Genomic DNA, 19,703 nt, shown 5'->3' on the forward strand with positions numbered 1-19,703 from the left:
GAATCTGTTGATGGAAAGGGCCGTATATATACAAAGATACCCGCTGGAGATGAAGTGGAAGGTGAGTAGGTGATACTATCGTGACTTGGAGCATTACTGGTGTAAGATGTACATTGCGAGTGAATAGGAAGTCAAGATTTACTCAACATTCAAGGCTCACACAATTTTATGTGCACTCATTTTGCAGACATAGTGGTTCTATACATCTATGTTCTAAACCATGTAGTCTAGACACACAAGCTCTCGACATTTGACATTCTCTGACATCCCTCCCCGGCTGCTCCCCAAGATGCTACCAAGCCAGCTTCGCAACCCAGCTCTTAGGATACCGACGAACGCAGTACTTGCGCCCCTCATCCCATAGCAGCAGGCCCAGACCGAACGCCATGGGCAGGAACCAGTGCTCGACGGGGACCTGGGCCGTGCCGAGCACCTCCTGGAACTTGGGCACGTAGAGCCAGAAGAAGGCCATGACGACGGCGAACAGCACGGCGGGGAAGAGCCAGTAGTTGCGCGTCTCGCGGTTGAACAGCGGCGGGTGCTGGAAGATGGACAGGCGGCGCGTGCGCACAGCCAGCAGGTTGAACCACTGCATCACCACGAGCGTGACGAAGTAGACCGAGCTCGCCTCGTTGAGCCGCGCGTTGTAGTAGTCCGGGTCCATGCCGTCCGGGATGGCGCCGAAGGAGAACCACAGCGACGAGAAGGGGATCCCCTGCCGCTGCAGGTACCAGTAGCTCATGGCGAACGAGGTCGTCGTCTCCATGATGCCCACGAACCCGTACGCCTGCACGATCAGCTGCCAGTCCACGAGGCGGTCCACGCCGACCTTGCGGGGCGGGCGGTCGAGCACGTCGGCCTCGGCCTGCTCGTAGGCCAGCGAGGTGGCGGCCAGGCAGTCTGTGAAGCAGCTGTTGTGGTGTTCTGTTAGTAATGGGGACAGGCATGTAGCAAAGAAAAAAACTTGTAGAGGATTATTTGACTTACCAGATCACAATCATCAAGAAACTGCTCAGGATCTGCGGCAGCCCAAACGCAACGTTGGTCAGGACGGGCCAGAACTCGGAGAAACTGCCGGCAGGGAGCAGGTACGCGATCGTCTTGCGCAGGTTGTCAAACGTCATGCGGCCGCAGCGCACGGCCGCGACGGCGCCCGAGAAGGACTCGAGCAGCACCATGTCGGCCGCCTCGATGGCGATGTCGCTGCCGCCGAGGCCGATGGCGATGCCCACGTCCGCGGCCCGCAGCGCCGGCGCGTCGTTGACGCCGTCGCCCGTCATGCCGACCACGAAGCCGCGGCTCTGCAGCTCGCGCACGATGCGCAGCTTCTGCTCCGGCGTCGTCCGCGCGAACACGACCTCGGTGTAGTCGCGCGCCAGGACGTCCCACTGCGGCGGGCTGAGCGTCACGAGGTCCTTGCCGCTCAGCACGATCGAGGTGACGGGCCTGTCGGCGAGCGCGACGGTCGCGTGCTTGCCGTCCGTGCCGGCGGCTGCTGTCGGTGCGGCGGGGCCACTCCTCGACAGGGCCGAGACGTCGTCCACGGCCTCGGGGCGGTTCGTCACGATGCCGCACTCGGAGGCGATGGCCGTGGCCGTCAGCGCAAAGTCGCCCGTCACCATGAACATCCTGATGCCGGCGCCACGCAGCGTGCGCACGACCTCGGGGATCTCCTGGCGGGGCGGGTCGACGATGGCGACCATGCCGACGAGGGTGAGCCCCTCACGCGCGTGGTCGTTCATCTCCTTCTCGAAGAGGGAGGACGAGACCGGGTGCTTCAGGGAGGCGCGCGAGAGGGGCTTGTGGGCGAGGAGCAGGACGCGGCGGCCGCGCGCGGACCACTTGTCCTTGATGGCCTCGATGGAGGCGCGGGCCGCGTCGGTCAGGCTGTGGGAGACGCCCGTCGGGCCGATGTACCTGGTGCAGCGGGCCATGAGGATCTCGGGCGCGCCCTTGATGGTGAGAAGGCTGTTACACGTTCAGTTAGCTTCAACCTAGTCCGCCCAATCCGAGGCAAGTATGGAAATACTCACAAGTCACCAGGCTCAAACACAGCAGCGACGTCGGACGGCAGCGCGTCCTGCAGGCCGTCCTTGTGGCTCAGGCCCAGCACGCGGATCATGTACTTGTTCTTGCTGTTGAACGCGAGGTCGTACCGCGTCTGCCAGCAGCGCTTGAGCGCCGCCACGGGGCCCAGCGACTCGGCGAACCGCAGGATGGCCTGGTCCGTCGCGTCGCCGTGCACGCGCCGCTGCGCCAGCGGCATGTGCAGCGTCGCGGCGTCGAACTCGCCCGCGTTGCAGAGCCCCGCGACGGTGCGCAGCTGCTCCAGCGCGTTGCTGGCCAGGCTCGTGTCGTTGTCGGCGTCCGAGACGGCGGCGGCCCGCGCGCGCTCGGCGACCAGCGAGTCGCGGGCGTCGTCGGCCGACATGACGGTGGCGCCGACGGCGCAGTCGGTCACGGTCATCTTGTTCTCCGTCAGGGTGCCCGTCTTGTCGGAGCAGATGACGGACACGGCGCCCAGGGTCTCGACCGTCTTGAGCGACTTGCAGAGCACCTTGTTCTTGCGCATCAGGTTGGCGCTGATGGTCAGGCTGGCGGTCAGGGCGACGGGGAGGCCCTCGGGGATGAAGGCGACGGCCACGGAGACGCAGTCCACGATCAGGGTCGGCACGTTGATCCAGTCTGGGTGGTCCTTGCGGAGCCATGCTGCCCTGTTTGATGAAGACGTGGGTTAGGCTTTTGATGGCGTTGGGGAATGGGGTGAGTAGTAGAGTGTTGCTTACCAGAGGATGATAACAAGAACGATCATGAGTGCCATGATGGAGCAGATGATGTACACAAAGTTGAGCACCTCACGCTCCAGGGTGGTCAGGCCAGTCTTGGGTTCGTTGGTCAGCTTGGCGATACGGCCAAAGACAGTCTTGTTTCCGGTCGCTACGACGACACCGATGCAGGAACCGGAGACACAGTGAGTTCCCTGCAGGCCGATACATCTCGTCTCTAGATAGTTCTCGTCCGAAGAGTCGACAGTGGCAGCGAGAGGAACGGATTCACCTGTGTCACTATGTTAATGCCAGGGGTCCTTCCAGGCTCAACTGGATGACAGTGCAACTAACCAGTCAGGATGGCGCGATCGAACTTGGTATCACTAGAGACATCGATGAACCTCACATCTGCAGGCAGTTTATTGCCAGCCTTGATGAGAAGCACATCGCCAGGAACAATATCGTGCGCGGACAAGTTGGTCTGGTTGCCATTCCTCACGACGTGGCACTCGTCCGGCAACATCGTCTTGATGGACGCCATGACGCGGGACGAAGACCAGTCTTGCCACATGTTGAAAGCGGCCTGGATGAAGAAGACAGCCAGGAGGACGATGGCAAGGGCCAAGTTGGCCAGGGCCGGCGGGCTACCGAGGGGCTTCCAGGCGATGAAGACGAGGATTGAGCCGACGAAGAGGATGGATCCAAAGCCCTTGAAGAAGTAGCCAAAAATTTGCTTCGTGTGGTGTGTGGGAGGAGGCGAAGGCGCATTCTTGCCATACTGTTGGGAGCGGATGCGGACTTGCTCGTCGGTGAGGCCCTCCTTGGTAGAGGTCGTAAGACGACGGGCAAGTTCTTCAACAGTGATGGTGTGCCACTCGAGGTCGGCGAGATCTGTGATCAGCACAATAGTGTCAGAATTAGTGTCCTTGTTTGTAATTTCAACTGGTGAGACCTTACCAGTTGCCGCATCCTTGTTCTTCTTCGCAGTGGCGGTCTTGTTGTTGAAGTCATCGATGTCGATGGATCTGGAGTCAAATAGAAGGTAAAGGTCAGTGCTCTGCTCGCTGACATATGCACATATGCTTCAAATGAAGGAACTTACACGGTCCGGTACTGGATAGGCAGGGCAGCGGAAGGATCTATAGAGCCTGTCCTCGACCGCACACTATGAATGGACAAGTTGTCCGTCGAGATGCCGCGGTGCAGGCCCGGGCGGACTCGCTGGCCAGCCTCCTCATCGTTCTGCCAGCGAATCCGCTCAGGGATAGGTGCCTTGTTCTCGTCCATACCAGGAGGTGAACCACTCAACTTCTCGACGCGCGTATCTGTCAGAGAAGTGGATTGGGCTTTGCAATGATGAACCAAGAGCAGATGCAGAATCAAAGGGGTGACCGGTAAGAGGGAGACTGGGTGCAACACGAGGCGAGAGGGATCAACGCTGCGTTGCCAGTCGGTTCACCCCCTTTATACGACTTATATGATGGTCAGATTTACGAGCTAAGCGCGAGAGCAGGGAGAAAATCTTCTAGCTTCTCTAATGGGATGCGCCAAATATTACACGAAAGCAAGCTGTCAAGATCAGATGGTCTAGGGTGGATGGAGCCATCTCCTAATATGTCCTTGCTCCTCATCCAGCTCGAGGTGGGAAATGATGGTCCATTGCCTCAAAGGAGGATGTCACGATGCAAGCGAGAGAGTAGGGAGAAGTGACAACTAGCAGCTAGGTCTGACTCGCCCGAAGCTGCGGCACTGGTCTGGTTTGGGAGGGGACTGTCAGTGCAGATCCCGACTTGTAAGCCCAGGCGGCCTCCCGAAAGCTTATCGTCTGCACTCTGTTTTTCTCTCGGGGCAGGTGAATCTGACCGTCATTTGCTGCCTGCAATAAAAGCCTCAAGGGTTCGGAAACATGTGAAGCGAGGAGGGGGGAGAGGAGATTCAATGCCGCATTGGGCAGTTGGCCGCGACAGGAGCAGCGGCACCGCGTTGGCTGTGTTAGATGGTGGCGCGTCACGGTGAGACGAAAATGGAATGGGAAAAATAACAAAACACTCACTGTAAGAAAAAATCACGCAGGCTATTCGCAGTGTCGTAAATGAGCAGGAATGGGCTAAGGTTTGGGCCATTTCCTGGTTCCATCTGACAACGTGGTGGACGTGTGGGATCTTTACGAGTCGGTAGTGGCATAACAGCCAGTTGAAAATCGCTCATAGAGGTTGGATTAAGGTTCCTTGCAACGTTGGTATCCCAGTTCCTGGTGTCTAGGTCCTCGCCTTGGGCTCGTTTAGTGCGCCGCAGGAAGTGAGAGCTCTCCAGGGCTGGAGCTATGGCCTCGTGCTGGTGAACGTTTTCTCCTATGACGTCCGTCCATTGTTCCCTCCGCAAAATTTGATAGACACAGCCCCATTGCTGCCAAGAAATGGCGCTCGATACCCACCAGGGTCACCACGCATCCCTCTCCTCGGCAGACATGCAGCTCCCAGGACCCCAGGTGCGTTCCTGTCATGGCAAAGCAGACCCTTGATCCGCGGCCCAATCATGGGTGGGTTAATTTGGCCATCTCACCCCAATTATGGCTCTCGAAAAAGGACCAAAGGGACCCCTACAACGGCGGGGTGTCCGGAATGCTAAATCTGGTAATCCCTTGACTCGAGCAACCGAGTCCTGATCTGGACCCGGCTAGAGCCCTCGTGCTCTATTTTGGGTCCAACTACCGCTAGTTTACTGACAAGAAAAGCTTGATTCGGCCCTGCGGTCCCTTGGGTCGTCGACTTGCCACGCCGCTTTGCTCCGGCACAGGGAGTACTCCTACGCCCATTCCTATTTCCTGGGCGTCTGAGAAGAACAAGATGTTCGAATTATCACATTCCCTTTCCCTTTCCTGTTTTGTTCTTTTCGTTTGGTTTTGTGTGCTCCTGGCCTGGCCTACTCACTACGAACTGGACGATGACTGCTTCAGTGCCTGCACGGAAGCCCATGCCTGCACCAACGAAGCCACGCACGAAACGAGCGAGAGCGCAAAAACCACGAGAGCGATCCAGAACATGTAGTACTGGTGCGGATTCCGCCGGTCAATCCAGAGCTGCCTCCAGCTGTCTGGTGGTGCGAGATAGATCTCCTCGTAAAGTTCGGCAAGGCGGTCTCTCCAGAAGCTGAATTCCGTCAAGTCCAGGCGACGTGGACCATGGAAAGGTGCTTGGTGATGGAATCGTTGCCCGTGCTTCTTGAGAAGTGTCTGTGTGGCTGAGTCCCAATGTGGGAAGAGCATATTGAGAGATGTTATTGTCTCCCTCAACAGGTTTGTTGGCAAGATCGTGCTGTTTGTACCCTGTCGGTTAGTCTGGTCTCAGGTAAAGCCCTCCCGTCCACGATTTCGGAGTGCTTGCCTTTTCTTGGCGGAGTCAGTGGAAGCATGCAGGTGCCCTACAAGGAAGTCCTTGTAAGGGAATACCCAGAGGCTTTTTGTTGTTATGTCAAGCCGGAGGTGGTCCTCTAGGCTCTCCGTCCACTTGATCTCCAGCCCGCATATCTTTTCCATATTTGCCACAGTGAATGATGGGCTGAGTCGACTCTGTCGATGGCTGCGTTGGATTGTGGAGGCAACGAATTGATCCTTGATCACGTCCTGCAGTGACGAACTTTCTTCCCACGGTACCGTTGGCTTGTACGGCGTGCGCACCGAAAGCTCCTCATCACGGATATTGATCATGAGCCATAGCCGCACGGTCAAGTCAATTGACCTAATGATGGATAGGTCCTTGTCGTTGGGAAAGTAATCCTGACGGACCTTCAAGCGTATTTGCTCTCGAGTGAGGCTTCCACACTGTTGCAAAGTCAAGCACAGCTGTGCAATATCCGCGTGCTTCTTGACGGCCAATCCGGAGAGCACAGTTGATTTTGTCAAAACACCCATTCGGAGCTGTTTCAATTCTCTTTCATAATGACCAAAGAATCCATCATAGTCACTGCATAGCGCTGGTTGCTTCGCCGTGCCGAAAAAGGCTGCGAGGATGAGATCTCGGGACTGCTGATCGAGCTTGTGTTCTAATGCCTGGAGCACCATTCTGATTGCCACTGTGATGTATTGTTTGTATTATTCGAGACTAAAACCGGACGGGTCACCCTTTCATTTTGTCAACCCTCAACTCAAATCGATAAAGGCAGACTGATTGGATTTGCGAGTATGCCTTGGGCGGCACTGTGCAGGCACTAGTGTTTTGTGGCTGTCGTGAAGGCCTATCAAAGGTCAAATCCCTGGTCAAGCATCACTGCCCAATGCATGCACACCGAAATTTCCTTCGTTCTGGACGAATCATAACCTACTTGCCTTTTGCTTGAAGCCAAAGTGTTTTTGCCGTGCTTGATTAGCGACGCGATCCACAGCCACCTTGGCCTTTCAGTACGCAACTCGGCTCGGCTCCAGTCCTTCATTCCTCAAAATTCACTCCTCCAAATTCACTCCTCCACACGTATGGACACTGACGATGCCCTCTACCTAAGCAACGCTAAGCATGGCACTAGTCGGATGTGACGACTGACACAATATTTTCAAGTCTGTCATTCGAATCGACCGAATGGAGTTGCATCGACCCGCGAGATCAGAGCGCTCGCGACTGGAATCGCGCCCTGAAAATTCGGACTGCCAAGACCCAACTACATCCTCTCTAACCAAGAAGCTTCTTGGACTTGTTGCTCCGACGCACAACCCAGGTAGCTTGAAGGTATGGGCCATAGAGAATACGAACATGTTAGAGCGGCAGCTGAATCCCAATAGATCGCAGTCTCCCCTTCATTCTCTCCGGTACCAAGACGGCGAAGCATCCCCAGGACAAGCGACGAGTCAAGGAGCAAGTTGGCGAGAGACTGTACTGAAAAACAGCCGCTTCCAGGCTTGACAGAACGTGAAGTCGATCCAGTCAAGAGAGACGATACATGTGCCTCAGCTAGTGATAACACTTCCGAAAGAACCTCGTCTACAACCTCCACGATCGCTACCAGCCCACCTCTTAGCGTCCAGCAACAAGTAGTTCTGCAGGTCGACAAAGATTTCTTCATCGCTCCAGATATCACAATGAGCGATGACCGGGTTCACGAGTTCAGGAAAGTGTGCAGCCTTCTGGACGATACACTCAAGCACACCTTCTACCCCAAAGTCAGATATGATACCGCCGTATCTTACGAATTGATGATGGCAGGTCCAAGTCCGCATCGATTTAAACCCTGTGTGCTGGTCGTGTGCTGTGACGAGACACAGAAGAAACAACTCAAAAAGATCATCAAAGGGCTCAAGTGGACCAAAGACTACAGCTTCTTTTGGCGAGTCATCGTTGACCCCGTTCAGAAGTTTGCAAGAGAGATCAGCCGAGAAAAGGCAACCCTGCCAAGGAGATGTGAAATGGAACAGTCTAGTCTAATACCAGATCAAAATCTCAGCGTTGATGGCGATGGGAGCCAAAGAGTGGCAGAACAAGCAAGGATTACTGTCACCGCATCAGTGGTCGATGGTGGGTTGGTTGGAGCTGTTGCCATGTCGCGAGAACCACCGGCTTCTTTCACCATCGGTGGTGTTGTGCTAATTGGGGAAACAACCTTTGCTATGACGACTAGCCACTCTTTGAAACCCCCCAAGAGGATTATTAGGGTCAACCTTGTGGATGAGGATCCGATTGAGGAAGTAGCGTGCGAGAGTGACTCGGACCTTGAGTCACCGTTCGACTTTTCTGATGACAGCACAGTTCACTCCATTAACCCAGAGAATGTTGTCGCCATTTCGGCCTTAGAGTCGATTCAGAACGAACAACCAACTAGCTCTCATGGGACGACATTGGTTCTTGGATCAAGTTGTATTCTCTCGCCCAATGACAGTCCAATGGACTGGGCCTTGATAGAGCTGATGGATGAAGCTGTGCATCAGTGGCGCTCCAACACAATGATTGACTCCAAACACGATTTTCAAATGGAGATCAAGTCAGTCATTGGACCGTCAGATAGCTGTCAAGGTGATGTTTGGATCAAAGGAGGAGTTACCGGACTAGTCAAGGGAACATTTCACCACAACTCTAGTTATCTTCACCTGGGTGGCCATACCGTCGAAGTTTGCCAAATAATGCCAGACAGGCCCATGGGTAAGATTGTCATATCCTCTGACCAGTCAGGTTAATCGTACTAACATGACCAAGCTGCCGGAGACTCAGGATCCTGGGTGATCCAGAATGGAAAGCTCTGCGGCCACATCATTGCCGGGCGTCAGCGTACCCCCTGGGTCTATATGATACGGGCAGACAAGATTTTCGACGATATCAGTTCGTGCGTTGGGGCTAGGCAAGTTTGTCTTCCTGATACATCCCAGAAAAGACCACACATCGGCAAGACAGACACTCCTCAGCAGTCTGACTGCAGTCGGGTCTGGCCCGGAGCAGCCTCAATTCCACAAATCACTGCTCCACTATCACAAACCAACTGGCCACCCCCAGCAACTGCGACGACTCTGGATGGCGCAACTCTGCATCCTCTAAAATCCATGTCCGGATTTGATCGCGCCCGGAACACTTCGGAGATTTCTGATCGGCGAGACGCAGCTCAGTTACTACGAGTTCTAGACAACCACCACGCTCAGTATCTCTCCACACTCAGGGCTCTGTATGAGAAACTCAGCACTAGCCAAGTTACCAATGGTCTTGGTGATCATCAAGAGACTGCCAACCCTGGTCGGCGACTGTCTTCATCCGCAGAAGTCAGAGTACTGAACTCCCAAGCGAAATCTCCAATGGTGAGGGAAATTTCGGCGTACGGAGCACCACTCCCGTCAGTCTCTTGGAAGCTTGAATCACTAGGCGAGTTATCGCGTCGACATGACCTCCTCTCCAATGCCGAAGATAGCGAAGGGGACTCTCCTTTTATACCATTACTGCCACCAAACAGTAAAAGTCAGGTCAATTCAGCCGACGATACAGTGCTCATCAAGGCCTCATTGCCTCCGCACTCGTACACTGTAAATGACTTGTCATTATATGTCCGATTTTTGACACCACCAGCCACGACGACTGTCGTACTTGGATATATCTGGGATCGTCGCGATGATCTAAAGCACACAGACATCTTTGATGTCTCGGATATGATCGGGCCATATCCACTCAACGCGTTTGAAGTGTATGATTTCGCTGGAAATGGAAGTCTTGTTGGGCAACACTATGGTGGATCCCAGAACGAGAACGGTATTCGACTCCTACCACTTGTAGGCCATGATGGATGGGTGGAAAGATTGTGGAACTGCCTGATGGTACATTCAATGCTCCCGTGCGATCGTCGTATTAGACACGGCTAACCGCTTTTGCAGACCTTCGGCAACGCTGATGGGGCCGTGGCGGGAAGATCAATCATCCTTAGCCAGCCTTCTCCACCAGTGCTTGCCATAGCGCACCTTGGCTTGTCTCTGTACTTTGACATGGATGAGATCTATCAATTCCTTGCTACCGCAGGGATGACTCAGGTACCCGTCCGCCACATTAATGACCCCGCAAGGGCGTCGCATGTCACTCTCACTAACTTCATATAGCACTGTATGAAACGGGCCATGAATCAATCGTCGCTCCGACAGCGAAGCTTCCTCTTCATATTCAAGTACTACACCCTCATCGGAGAAGGCCTGTCACCACTTCCCTGGCAGCGAGCCACGACAAGCAAACGAGATGACAAGTGGAGGCACAGTCTCGATATCGCCGAATGCACTTCAGTTCTAGGACTCTCACTAATAGGCCGTCCAACGCGTGAAGTTCAGAGACGGACAAAGGAGGGTGCAATTGAGCACGGTCAATTATTTGACCCTTTTTCACCGTGGTATCTTCTGAATATCCGTTGTTTCCCTGACGATCACTCTGTCAAGCGCCGAGGACAGGAGATGCTCAATGGGCCCATGGCCTTTGTGACCGCGCTCGCTACCGAGTATGGAGAGGCTGTCACGAGATTAACATCACTAGCGGATGCTATCAAACGATTGATCACGCCTCCTGTAAGTGCCATATATTCCCTATTCAGCATCTGTTAAATTGAAGACTAATATATCCCATTCCGAAACTTCAGAGCGAATTCCTCTTTGATGTCAAACTACAGGATCGTCTACTGTTTGAGAACAAAGACCTTTCCTACATCCGTCGGTACCTCTGGGCTTACGAAACCCTGGGGATTCTGAACGACAACATAGATGCCATGGCCAAGGCGTACAAAGACGCCTTCACGGAAGATTTCTGGCTTGGCCGCGAAACAGTCTTGTGGAGTCTCAAGAATCCGAGTGATCCACAGTACGCGGAATATCTACAGAAGCTGAACGCTACAAGAATAGATCTCGAGCGCTCTATCAACGATCTTCAAGCGCTTCGGCAACGAAATGAGAGAACGCGGCAGAAAGTCAGGGATCTAAGAGAGCAAATCTTCACTGGAAGCTCAGTCGCGGAAAGCAGACGGGTTTATTCACAAAGCGACAATGTCAGAGCGCTGGCGAACATTGGTATGCTCTATCTACCACTAGCATTTGTGACGGTGAGTTCGAGAACCTTTATTCATGTTAAACGGCTGCTTTTCTAATTCTGTTGATAAATCAGAGCTTCTATGGAATCACGGAGCTTGCTATACCGTCATATGACGCACGGCTTGCGATTGCCCTTGGCTCAGGAGTCGTGGTTTTCCTCATGCTCGTTTTTCTCCTTCAGACACATGGGTGGAGTGCCAAAATCAACAAGCCTATTGGATATCTCCAAGGCTTGTTCCGAACCCATGGCCGGAAGTCACGGACGACCAAGGAGAGGAATCGAGCGAACAGCAGTGGAAGCTGGGGATGGTGGATGATAGACCCACGGCTGCGAAAGAGGAGAGAGATCGTACAGGAAAAGGGCAAGCGAGAAGGAGCACTAAGTCATGATCCAGGAATGGTTTGATAAGGTTCTAAATCATAGAACGAGTTTCGTCCAGAGCTCTGCCAATCATGGTCTCAGAGAACAGGCATTGAAGTGATGGTTCACATTGGCACTCTTGGCATTCTCGCCAGATTTCTGTTCCCACCGAACAGGTTGGTGGGGAACAGCGCAACAGCGCCACTGAACTATGGAGAGGAAGTGAAGCCCGGCTTCCAACATTGGGGTTGTCGAATTAGAATTGCTCATTGGTTTTGGTGTGCCGTAAACGTATTTATTACTCTTTTAGGTTACAAGTTTCGGGACTTGGCGATCACGTGGCGATACTGTTTTGATTCCTTTACGAAGTTGGCTCCATGTTTCGAGCCTTTCGAGCCATGACGATGTGTTCCCCTGAGTATCGAACTAGGACAGAATGCTATCACGAATCTGTTCAAACGGCGGATAATAGCCCCTATTGTGACTCTCATATTGAAGTCGAAATGTTCAGGCCAAGTAGCAAACAAGTCTGCCGATATGTCGGTCTCTTCAGGCTCGATGGTTTGCCTGGATCCAGAGGAGGCGCTTTTGCCATGGCGCCCGATCCCGTCGTGCTGAGTCAAACAAGACGCTTCACCCGTTTGAGCCGCACGACACCTACTGCGGAAATTCTCGGTGCGCTCAAGAATGACGGATGCGTGGTGATTAGTTCCATGTTCACTCAGTCGCAGATCGCTCGCCTCAACACCGACATGGACAAAGCACTAGCCACGGTCTCAGCCGGGAGACCAGCCAACATCAACGACGCACCTCTCCCAGACAACGCGGATGGCATGGTCTTTGGCCAGAACACAAAGCGCCTGGGCGACCTGCTGAACGCCAGCCCGACCTGGAGAGAGGAGATGATGGACGACGACGTGATGCATCAGGTCGCGGAGAACTCGCTCAAGGAGCTCGGGGGCTACTGGCTGAGCACGGCGCAAATGATCGAGATCGGGCCGGGAAGCAATGAGACACCGCTCCATGCCGATGGCTCTGGGTGGTGGCCGTTCTGGGCTTTTGGAGATACATGGAATCCTGAGTTCTCACTCAACTTCCTGATCGCGGCTACCGACACGACGAAGCGCAACGGCGCAACAGGTGTTGTCAGGGGCAGCCACAAATACAAGTTTTCAGAGGTCACGAAGGATCTTTCATTCAACTTCTGCAAGTATCCGGATGATCAGGTGGAGCAGATTGAGCTCAAGGCAGGAGATTGCCTGATCCTAGGCAGCAGGATAGTGCATCGTGGGGAGAAGAACCACACGACCGATGAATACAGAAGGATTCTGAGCTGCACCGTCGTCAGCTCGACTCTCACGCCTGAAGAAGCTCACCCATTGCTGATTGATAGGGAGATGGCCAAGGGCTTCTCAGAGAGAGCCAAGAGGTTCACGGGTTTCCGGGGCCATGAGAACACGATTGGGCCGAATGTGTGGCAGAGTCACAAAGCCGATTTCAAGACTATCCTCGGCTTTTGATCATAGGGCACGCGGAAGGGCTTGTAAATTTACCATATGTGTTCTATACGTCAGTTACTGTATTAGGAGGCTGAAAAGCTCACAACTCCCACTTTGCAATAACATAGATAGCAAGGCAGTAATCTCCTCTCTAGATTTAATTGATTGTTTAATTATATCCACTGGGTACAATATGCATTTTTAACGCAGCAGTACTAAAAGCTAAAAGCCTGTCCATATTTCTCTGAGAGTTACAGCCTTGACCGAGCCCCATGCATGTATGTCGCGCCGGACATCTCAACCTGAGTCAAGACAGCTTGTTAGTATTGGAAACATCTGTAAAGCTTTGGAAGCACATACATGTGAGAATTCAATTTGTTTGATTGACGTAACCCCAAGAAGTGCCATCGTGGTCTCGACTTCGTGTTTCAAAATCTCGATCGCCTTGCCGACGCCGCGCTCGCCGAGTACCAGCGAGTATAGGAATGAACGGCCGAGCCCCACGCTTCGAGCACCAAGGGCAAGCGCCTTGACTACGTCAGAGCCTCTCCTGACGCCGCCGTCGACGATGACCTCACACGTGTCGAACACTTGTGGGCAATGCGTCCTTATCTCGAGCAATGTGTCGACTGCCGAGGGCGAGCCATCAAGCTGGCGACCTCCGTGATTCGACAGCCATGGATGTACACCATGTTTCATACAGAGCTCGGCGTCTTCCCAGCACTGAATGCCTTTGATCGCAATGGGAAGGTCCGTCAAACCTCGAAGCCACTTCACAGCAACGGGCCAGTCGAAACTGGACCATACCGGACTGATTCCTTTGTCAGTATCCAAACCGAGCTGGTGGGCATGCTTTAACACTTACGGTCGCTTGACGGTAGGGGCCTTGGCAAACGACGCCGTCTCAACCTCGGCCTCCTCTTCGTCATCATCCAAGTCCTCATCCTCTTCCGCCATGCTCACCCGGATATCGCGTTCTCTCTTGCCGGGCCGAATTGCGTCGACCGTCAGCGCGAAAGCTTTGTATCCGAGAGCCACAGCTTCCTTGACCTCTTTCTCTGACTCGGCGAGGTTTGCCTTGACGTAGATCTGCCAGAACAGAGACTGTGACGGAGTCTTGGCACCCGCCATTTGTTCTTTCGTACAGCCAGCATTGTTGCACACCCATTGCAGTATTTCGTGCTTGCCGGCTGCTCGTGTGAGGCCCACCTCACCATCGGGGTGTGCCAGCTTGCCGCCACCGGCCGGACATATGAAGAAAGGGGATGAGAAATCTGTGCCAAGGATAGTGGTGGATAAGTCCACGCGCTCAATCGGCCTGAGCATACGCGGACGGAAACGTACAGCTTTCCAGCTGTCTCGGTTCCATTTGATCGCTTGTTCGTCTTCCGCCCCAGTTGCGAAAACTTATCAGGCAACTTAGCTGCGCCGAGCTGTGCAAGCAATGAGAGAAAGAGGACAACATACAGGCAAAATGTCGAGGCGAGAGTATTTTGGAGGCCGCAATCTCAAAATCATCTAAGCTGATGATCGAGGAAAGTTTCGGTCTCCTTGGTTTCTTTGATATCGTCTTTTCAGACAATCCAGGATCTTGCACCTTTTCTTCTTTATCAGAGAGCAAGCCTATCACCTGACTAATTTCAATATATGTTAGTTATGTCTTCGTCAAGAATGATGCTGAACCTCTTACTCTGGCTGCATGTACTTCTCTAGAGTGCCAGCCGGGTGCACAGGAACAAAAGCATCTGTTGCATCTTTGCCTGCATATCTCAGAATCACCGAGTCGCCACCGGGATGTTCGTCCAAGAAGGCTGTTACATCGTAGACCTTGCGTTCGATAATGATCCAACAACTTTCTCTTGACGCATGCTTTTTAACCTCCGATCTTGAATCATGTCAGGGCAAATGTCAATGCCTGAGAAGATGGGTTTCAAACGCACCTTGCGAACATCGTGCTACCACCACACATTGTTGGGCCTTAGAGGTCTGTGTTCGTGTCTGTATGCAACATCGTAGTGGTAATCCATTGCCCAGCCCCAATGTCAGGGCTGTTCAAGATTCAACTACCCAACCAGATCAAGGGAAGCGGTCAGCAAGCTAGCTAATCCTGCAGGCTTCGGGTAAGACATGCGATAGCAATATTGCGCAGTCCAATTCCGCACTGTGCAGAACTGAGGGGTCGCTAATGCTATCTCCCCAGTTTACATGAGGTAATTTCTTTCAGATAGTCGTATCTGCCCCTGTCGCATCCCCGGGAAACATTACCAAGGCTTCTCAGGCCAATGTGGCTGTTCTTTACTGCGTTTGGCACGCTGGTGTGGACCGGACCGGCATCGGTAGGGCCGACCGAACGCCGAACACCCCCGCAGATACGCCACGCTGCATTGTTGGGTCCGTAGCCGACAGATATCCCCATGGGGTTCTTGCCAATGAGATAAGATGTATTGTTTGTCTGGATTTCAGCTATCAGGGGTTCAAGTGCGATTCCCGCTCTGCTGTCCGTCGAGCCGCCTTCAAGGAAAAGTTGCTGGAGATAGATTGACGATCCTAGCTTTCCTCATACCAAAGTGGCTAGTGCTACTCACTACAGTTCGACAACCACCATTTCACACCAACGCTTCACAATGGATGCCGTATTCGAGGAGATCGCACGAGAGACAGTGAACTTCGGCCCCGGTGATGAAGAGGTAAGATAACCTTCTCAGACAGAGGGCCAAAACTCATATCAGCAGCCTGATGCTGATTGTCGCTGCAGAAATGGCGCCAACTCTACGAGCCCCTCTACAGCGATGACTTGTTTGAGGGAGTCCAAGTGATCCGGGACGAGCGATATGGCCCGGCAGAGAGAAATCTGTTGGATGTATTTGTACCCCCTGGCGAAGCATCTGGCAGGCCAGTGATGCTCTTTGTCCACGGAGGTGGTTTCTTCTCCGGAGACAAGCGCTGGAGCGAAAAGGTTCGTGCTTGAAACTACCACGTTGAAACATGGAAAATGCCGTTGTTAACCCTTTTGCCTAATTCATATATTTTAGTGCTACGCAAACATTGGCTGTGCTTTTGCTAAGCTCGGGGTTGTGACAGTCATCGGCAACCATCAGCTGGTGCCGAACGTGACATATCCAGGGGGCGCAGAGGACATTCAATTGACGCGGGAATGGATCTATCAGAATATTTCAGCATCCAAATACGGCTGTGGCTCACCGGACAAGGTCTTCTTATTTGGGCATTCCTCGGGAGGTGCACACATCGCGGCAAATCTCTATGCGGCTGGTGAGTGAAAGCTCTGGTGAAAGAAGGACTGGACTGTTGCTTACACCAGAATTAGGCGACTCGAGTCGACCTCAGAGAGACCCTTTGTTCCCACCAGTAGCAGGTGTTTTGTACATCGACGTGCCATTCTGGTATGACGTCAGAAAGCCGGTACGAAAGAAGATTGTTGGTCAATATTATGGCAATGACGCAGAGAGTGTTTGGGGACCGAAGTCCGCTGTTGGATTGTTTGAGCGCCTTCCAGCCGACTCGCCAGCACGGTAAGTTTGGGAGCAAACGGCAGTTTTTGGCTCAAGCTAACAGAGTGGAATGCAGAGATGCGAAAAAGCTGCCAACATTCCTAGGCTCAGTCGAATGGGAAGTGTAAGTTTGTGCCATATCACCGAGAAATAGATTGTTGGCTCATTGACTCTTGTTGCATAGACCGGAAACCGCGGACGCTACAGTCAAGTTCTTCAATGCTTATCGGGCTGGAAGTCTACCATTCCACACTCTCCCGTTGTTCCACGTTTTGCAAAACCACAATCACCTTAGGTAAATTCAACGCCGAGGCGAGCCCTTCCTGAGGTATCGCTAACTCTACCGCAGCAACATCTTGTCCATTGGCACCACGGACACGGCACAGACAGATGCAATCATGTTGTTCATCAACACTTGCCTCGGTAATCAACAAAAGCTTTCATCGTCAGTAAACCCTTGAATTGATGCAGTCGCACCGATATCGAGGCTTACATGACTTGACATAATAGAACGGGAAATAGCTTGGCCAGTGCATCATTGACAAAATCCAAGCTTTAGATAGGCAGCTAGTTGTTAATCTGGTAGAATACTAGATATTACTTTTAGCTATCTACCCATAGTCTCAATAAAAGTCCATCTGATCTCAGAAGCTACATGTTCTGCGTAATTTGAACCTGACTAACTAACTGGCTAGTGAGAAAAGATTCCGTGTGAGATTCATCAAGAAACTTGACTAGTGAACAAGTATTAAAGATCTAAAATGAGGAGTAATACAGAAGCTAATAAATACGAGAGGTTGGTATATCCTCAAAGGGGGTAGCGGAATGACTTCAGCTGGAAATCGGTCAAATCGACAAACTCCTCATTCTCATAGTGAACATGCTCCGCTACGACCCAGATGCGCGTTAGCCGTTTGCTTCAATCATTTATCATACAGGATATGGAAGTGAAATATACCTTGGTCACCCTGCATGGCCCTTTTGTCCCTGTTCTTATTCCAAGTGAGGTGGATGAGGCCATAGCTTAGCAAAACAAAAGTCGTGATGATCAGCGCGCCAAGCATGGTGTATTTTGCCACCTAAAATGTGTTAGCAGTCAGGTCTCTATTCATGCCACGATACAGACATAGAATGGGCCAGATTTACATAGTAATTAGGAGCGTCTTGGCCACGGAAGGTCTGTGGACCGATAAGGTTGCCAACAGCGTATCCGACCTGGTAGACAGCTCCAAATGCAAATTTCTTCGTGGAGCCTGCCACACCAGCAGTCATGAAAGCAATGATGAAGAGAACAGACACGGGGACTGGCAACAAATATTAGCTGGAAAATGTGTCAGCTAAAATGTCGACTTAGGCAACTCACATTGAAACATCAAGATGTAGCCTCCATATCGTGCTACATTGTTCTCGGCTGGAATTCCCAGCATCATAGCTACGCCAACACAGGCGAGCAATAGCGTGTACACGCCGGCTACTGTTCTGTTGGTCCACTTGGAGACTGCAAGAGCCAGGAAAGTCCCAATAACTTGACCTAGGCCTGGAGCCATGCTCATGAGGGTCGTCTTTTCTGTGTTAAAGCCGAGCCCTGCGATGATGGTAGGCCCTACGGATTTATGAGTAAACATCAAGAAGTAGATTGATCACGACGACTCACCGAAAGCTGTGACGCCGCCATTGGGTAGTCCGGTTAGCACTAGGAGCATGAAAATCATGTAGAACCGGACATCCATGAGCGTTTCCTTGAGCTGCTTTGGGTTGAACTTCCACACTTCGGTACCGGTCTTGTTGGAGCGGACGCGCTCGAGGGCAATCACCTTTTCCTCCTCCGTCAGCCACCGCGCCTCGGTGGGCGAGGCCGCGAGTGCGAAAAACAGTATGGCCCCCGTGATGAAGGTAAGGGCGCCATAGAAGATGAAGAGTGCCTGCCAGCGGAACCTGGGTGCTTGGTAGATACACCAGGCAAAGAAGCCGCCAAAGATTTGGGCCCAGCCAGAAGTCGAATACCATATGGCCACACGCGTGACTTGCTCTTGCTTTGTGTACCAGGTGCTGGTGATGTAGATGGCAGCTGGTGCCGTGCAGACCTCGATCATGCCGAGAAGAAACCGGACAGCCGCGAGACCGCCAAAGTCCTTGCATACGGCATGCATCGCCACCACGATGCCCCAGAGCATGCACATGCTTCCGACATATTTGGCGATGGGAACCCTCTGCATCAGATACGCAGCTGGGATTTCGCCACCGAGGTATCCGAAGCTGGAATAACGAGACTCGTTAGTATGGCTTCTCCAGGACTAGTTGCCCAGAGTACTCACTAGACAATGGATCCAAGCCATGAGTACTGGCTGGCCGTCAACTTGGTATCGGGTCGGATTCCCATGATAGCTGCGAATGAAAGGCTGTTCTTGTCCTAGACGAGGCACATGTTTCAGCAACGGAGCGGTCTCGGGTAAAAACCAAGCAACTTACCATCAGCTGCAGTAGATATATGGCAAAGATCATAGGCATGATTCTCCAGTCAATCTTTCGCAGAACTCGCTTTGCCTCGGCGGAATCAGGGTCGAAGGGGATATCATTGTGTCGTGATAAGAGTTGAAGCGCTTTGTCTTTGCTTATGTCGACACCTGGATCAGCCAGCACTTCACCCTGTTATGATGAGTTAGTGTCTTAGAATCATGACATTGGCATCTGAGTCCAGTCATAGCTACCTTCAAGATAGTATCAGTCGCTGCTGCGGGAGCAGGTGTTGCTGTCTTCGACTCGTCGGCGGTCATATTGAAAGAGGGCAGTGTGATGAGTGATGAACCAGGAGCTGAGTTGGGGTGTCGGCCTTCAGCTCTCCTCAAACTTGAATCTGAAGCCGCGGGAACGTTCACATTTAAGGACTAACATCCGACAGCCTTTGTTACCAGGACTGAAAGCATCTTTCAGCCCAGGGACAACGTGCTGGAAAAGCCCCAAAGGCCAGCGAAATGGGTGCGAGACTACAACGATTACGCCGCCCCTGACTCCGCTGTTATCTGGTGCGGATTCATGTCCAGGATG

At 52.8% G+C, this 19,703-nt stretch overlaps 6 protein-coding genes across 6 annotated transcripts; 2 read left to right on the forward strand and 4 right to left on the reverse strand.

The window, feature by feature from the left end:
• Window positions 1-292: 292 nt before the first annotated feature.
• On the reverse strand, window positions 293-6,033 carry E0L32_006775 (uncharacterized protein; the record flags this gene model as incomplete). The annotated part of the gene is made up of 8 exons (XM_031141444.1): window positions 293-911; window positions 988-1,968; window positions 2,034-2,714; window positions 2,787-3,057; window positions 3,120-3,793; window positions 3,871-4,206; window positions 4,822-5,119; window positions 5,706-6,033. The coding sequence occupies 8 exons, from the start codon at window positions 6,031-6,033 to the stop codon at window positions 293-295; spliced, it is 4,188 nt and encodes a 1,395-aa protein (XP_030994606.1).
• Window positions 6,034-6,111: 78 nt separating this feature from the next.
• Window positions 6,112-6,828, reverse strand: E0L32_006776 (uncharacterized protein; the record flags this gene model as incomplete). The annotated part of the gene is made up of 1 exon (XM_031141446.1): window positions 6,112-6,828. The coding sequence occupies one exon, from the start codon at window positions 6,826-6,828 to the stop codon at window positions 6,112-6,114; it is 717 nt and encodes a 238-aa protein (XP_030994607.1).
• Window positions 6,829-7,836: 1,008 nt separating this feature from the next.
• Window positions 7,837-13,170, forward strand: E0L32_006777 (uncharacterized protein; the record flags this gene model as incomplete). Its single annotated transcript, XM_031141447.1, has 7 exons — window positions 7,837-8,890; window positions 8,945-10,044; window positions 10,102-10,254; window positions 10,321-10,773; window positions 10,845-11,300; window positions 11,363-11,672; window positions 12,149-13,170. The coding sequence occupies 7 exons, from the start codon at window positions 7,837-7,839 to the stop codon at window positions 13,168-13,170; spliced, it is 4,548 nt and encodes a 1,515-aa protein (XP_030994608.1).
• Window positions 13,171-13,400: 230 nt separating this feature from the next.
• On the reverse strand, window positions 13,401-15,118 carry E0L32_006778 (uncharacterized protein; the record flags this gene model as incomplete). The annotated part of the gene is made up of 6 exons (XM_031141448.1): window positions 13,401-13,451; window positions 13,510-13,960; window positions 14,015-14,555; window positions 14,617-14,783; window positions 14,840-15,034; window positions 15,090-15,118. 6 exons carry the CDS (start codon window positions 15,116-15,118, stop codon window positions 13,401-13,403), a joined length of 1,434 nt encoding a protein of 477 aa, XP_030994609.1.
• Window positions 15,119-15,773: 655 nt separating this feature from the next.
• Window positions 15,774-17,396, forward strand: E0L32_006779 (uncharacterized protein; the record flags this gene model as incomplete). Its single annotated transcript, XM_031141449.1, has 8 exons — window positions 15,774-15,836; window positions 15,905-16,105; window positions 16,182-16,419; window positions 16,469-16,679; window positions 16,735-16,782; window positions 16,843-16,953; window positions 17,008-17,103; window positions 17,354-17,396. The coding sequence occupies 8 exons, from the start codon at window positions 15,774-15,776 to the stop codon at window positions 17,394-17,396; spliced, it is 1,011 nt and encodes a 336-aa protein (XP_030994610.1).
• Window positions 17,397-17,466: 70 nt separating this feature from the next.
• E0L32_006780 (uncharacterized protein) lies at window positions 17,467-19,432 on the reverse strand (the record flags this gene model as incomplete). Its single annotated transcript, XM_031141450.1, has 8 exons — window positions 17,467-17,546; window positions 17,617-17,737; window positions 17,805-17,962; window positions 18,022-18,261; window positions 18,313-18,914; window positions 18,974-19,068; window positions 19,128-19,304; window positions 19,367-19,432. 8 exons carry the CDS (start codon window positions 19,430-19,432, stop codon window positions 17,467-17,469), a joined length of 1,539 nt encoding a protein of 512 aa, XP_030994611.1.
• Between the last annotated feature and the right edge of the window lie 271 nt (window positions 19,433-19,703).

This window comes from Thyridium curvatum (assembly GCF_004353045.1).
Source record: "Thyridium curvatum strain D216 chromosome Unknown NODE_39_length_367864_cov_79.813791, whole genome shotgun sequence".
In the NCBI taxonomy this organism is placed as follows: domain Eukaryota; kingdom Fungi; phylum Ascomycota; class Sordariomycetes; order Thyridiales; family Thyridiaceae; genus Thyridium; species Thyridium curvatum.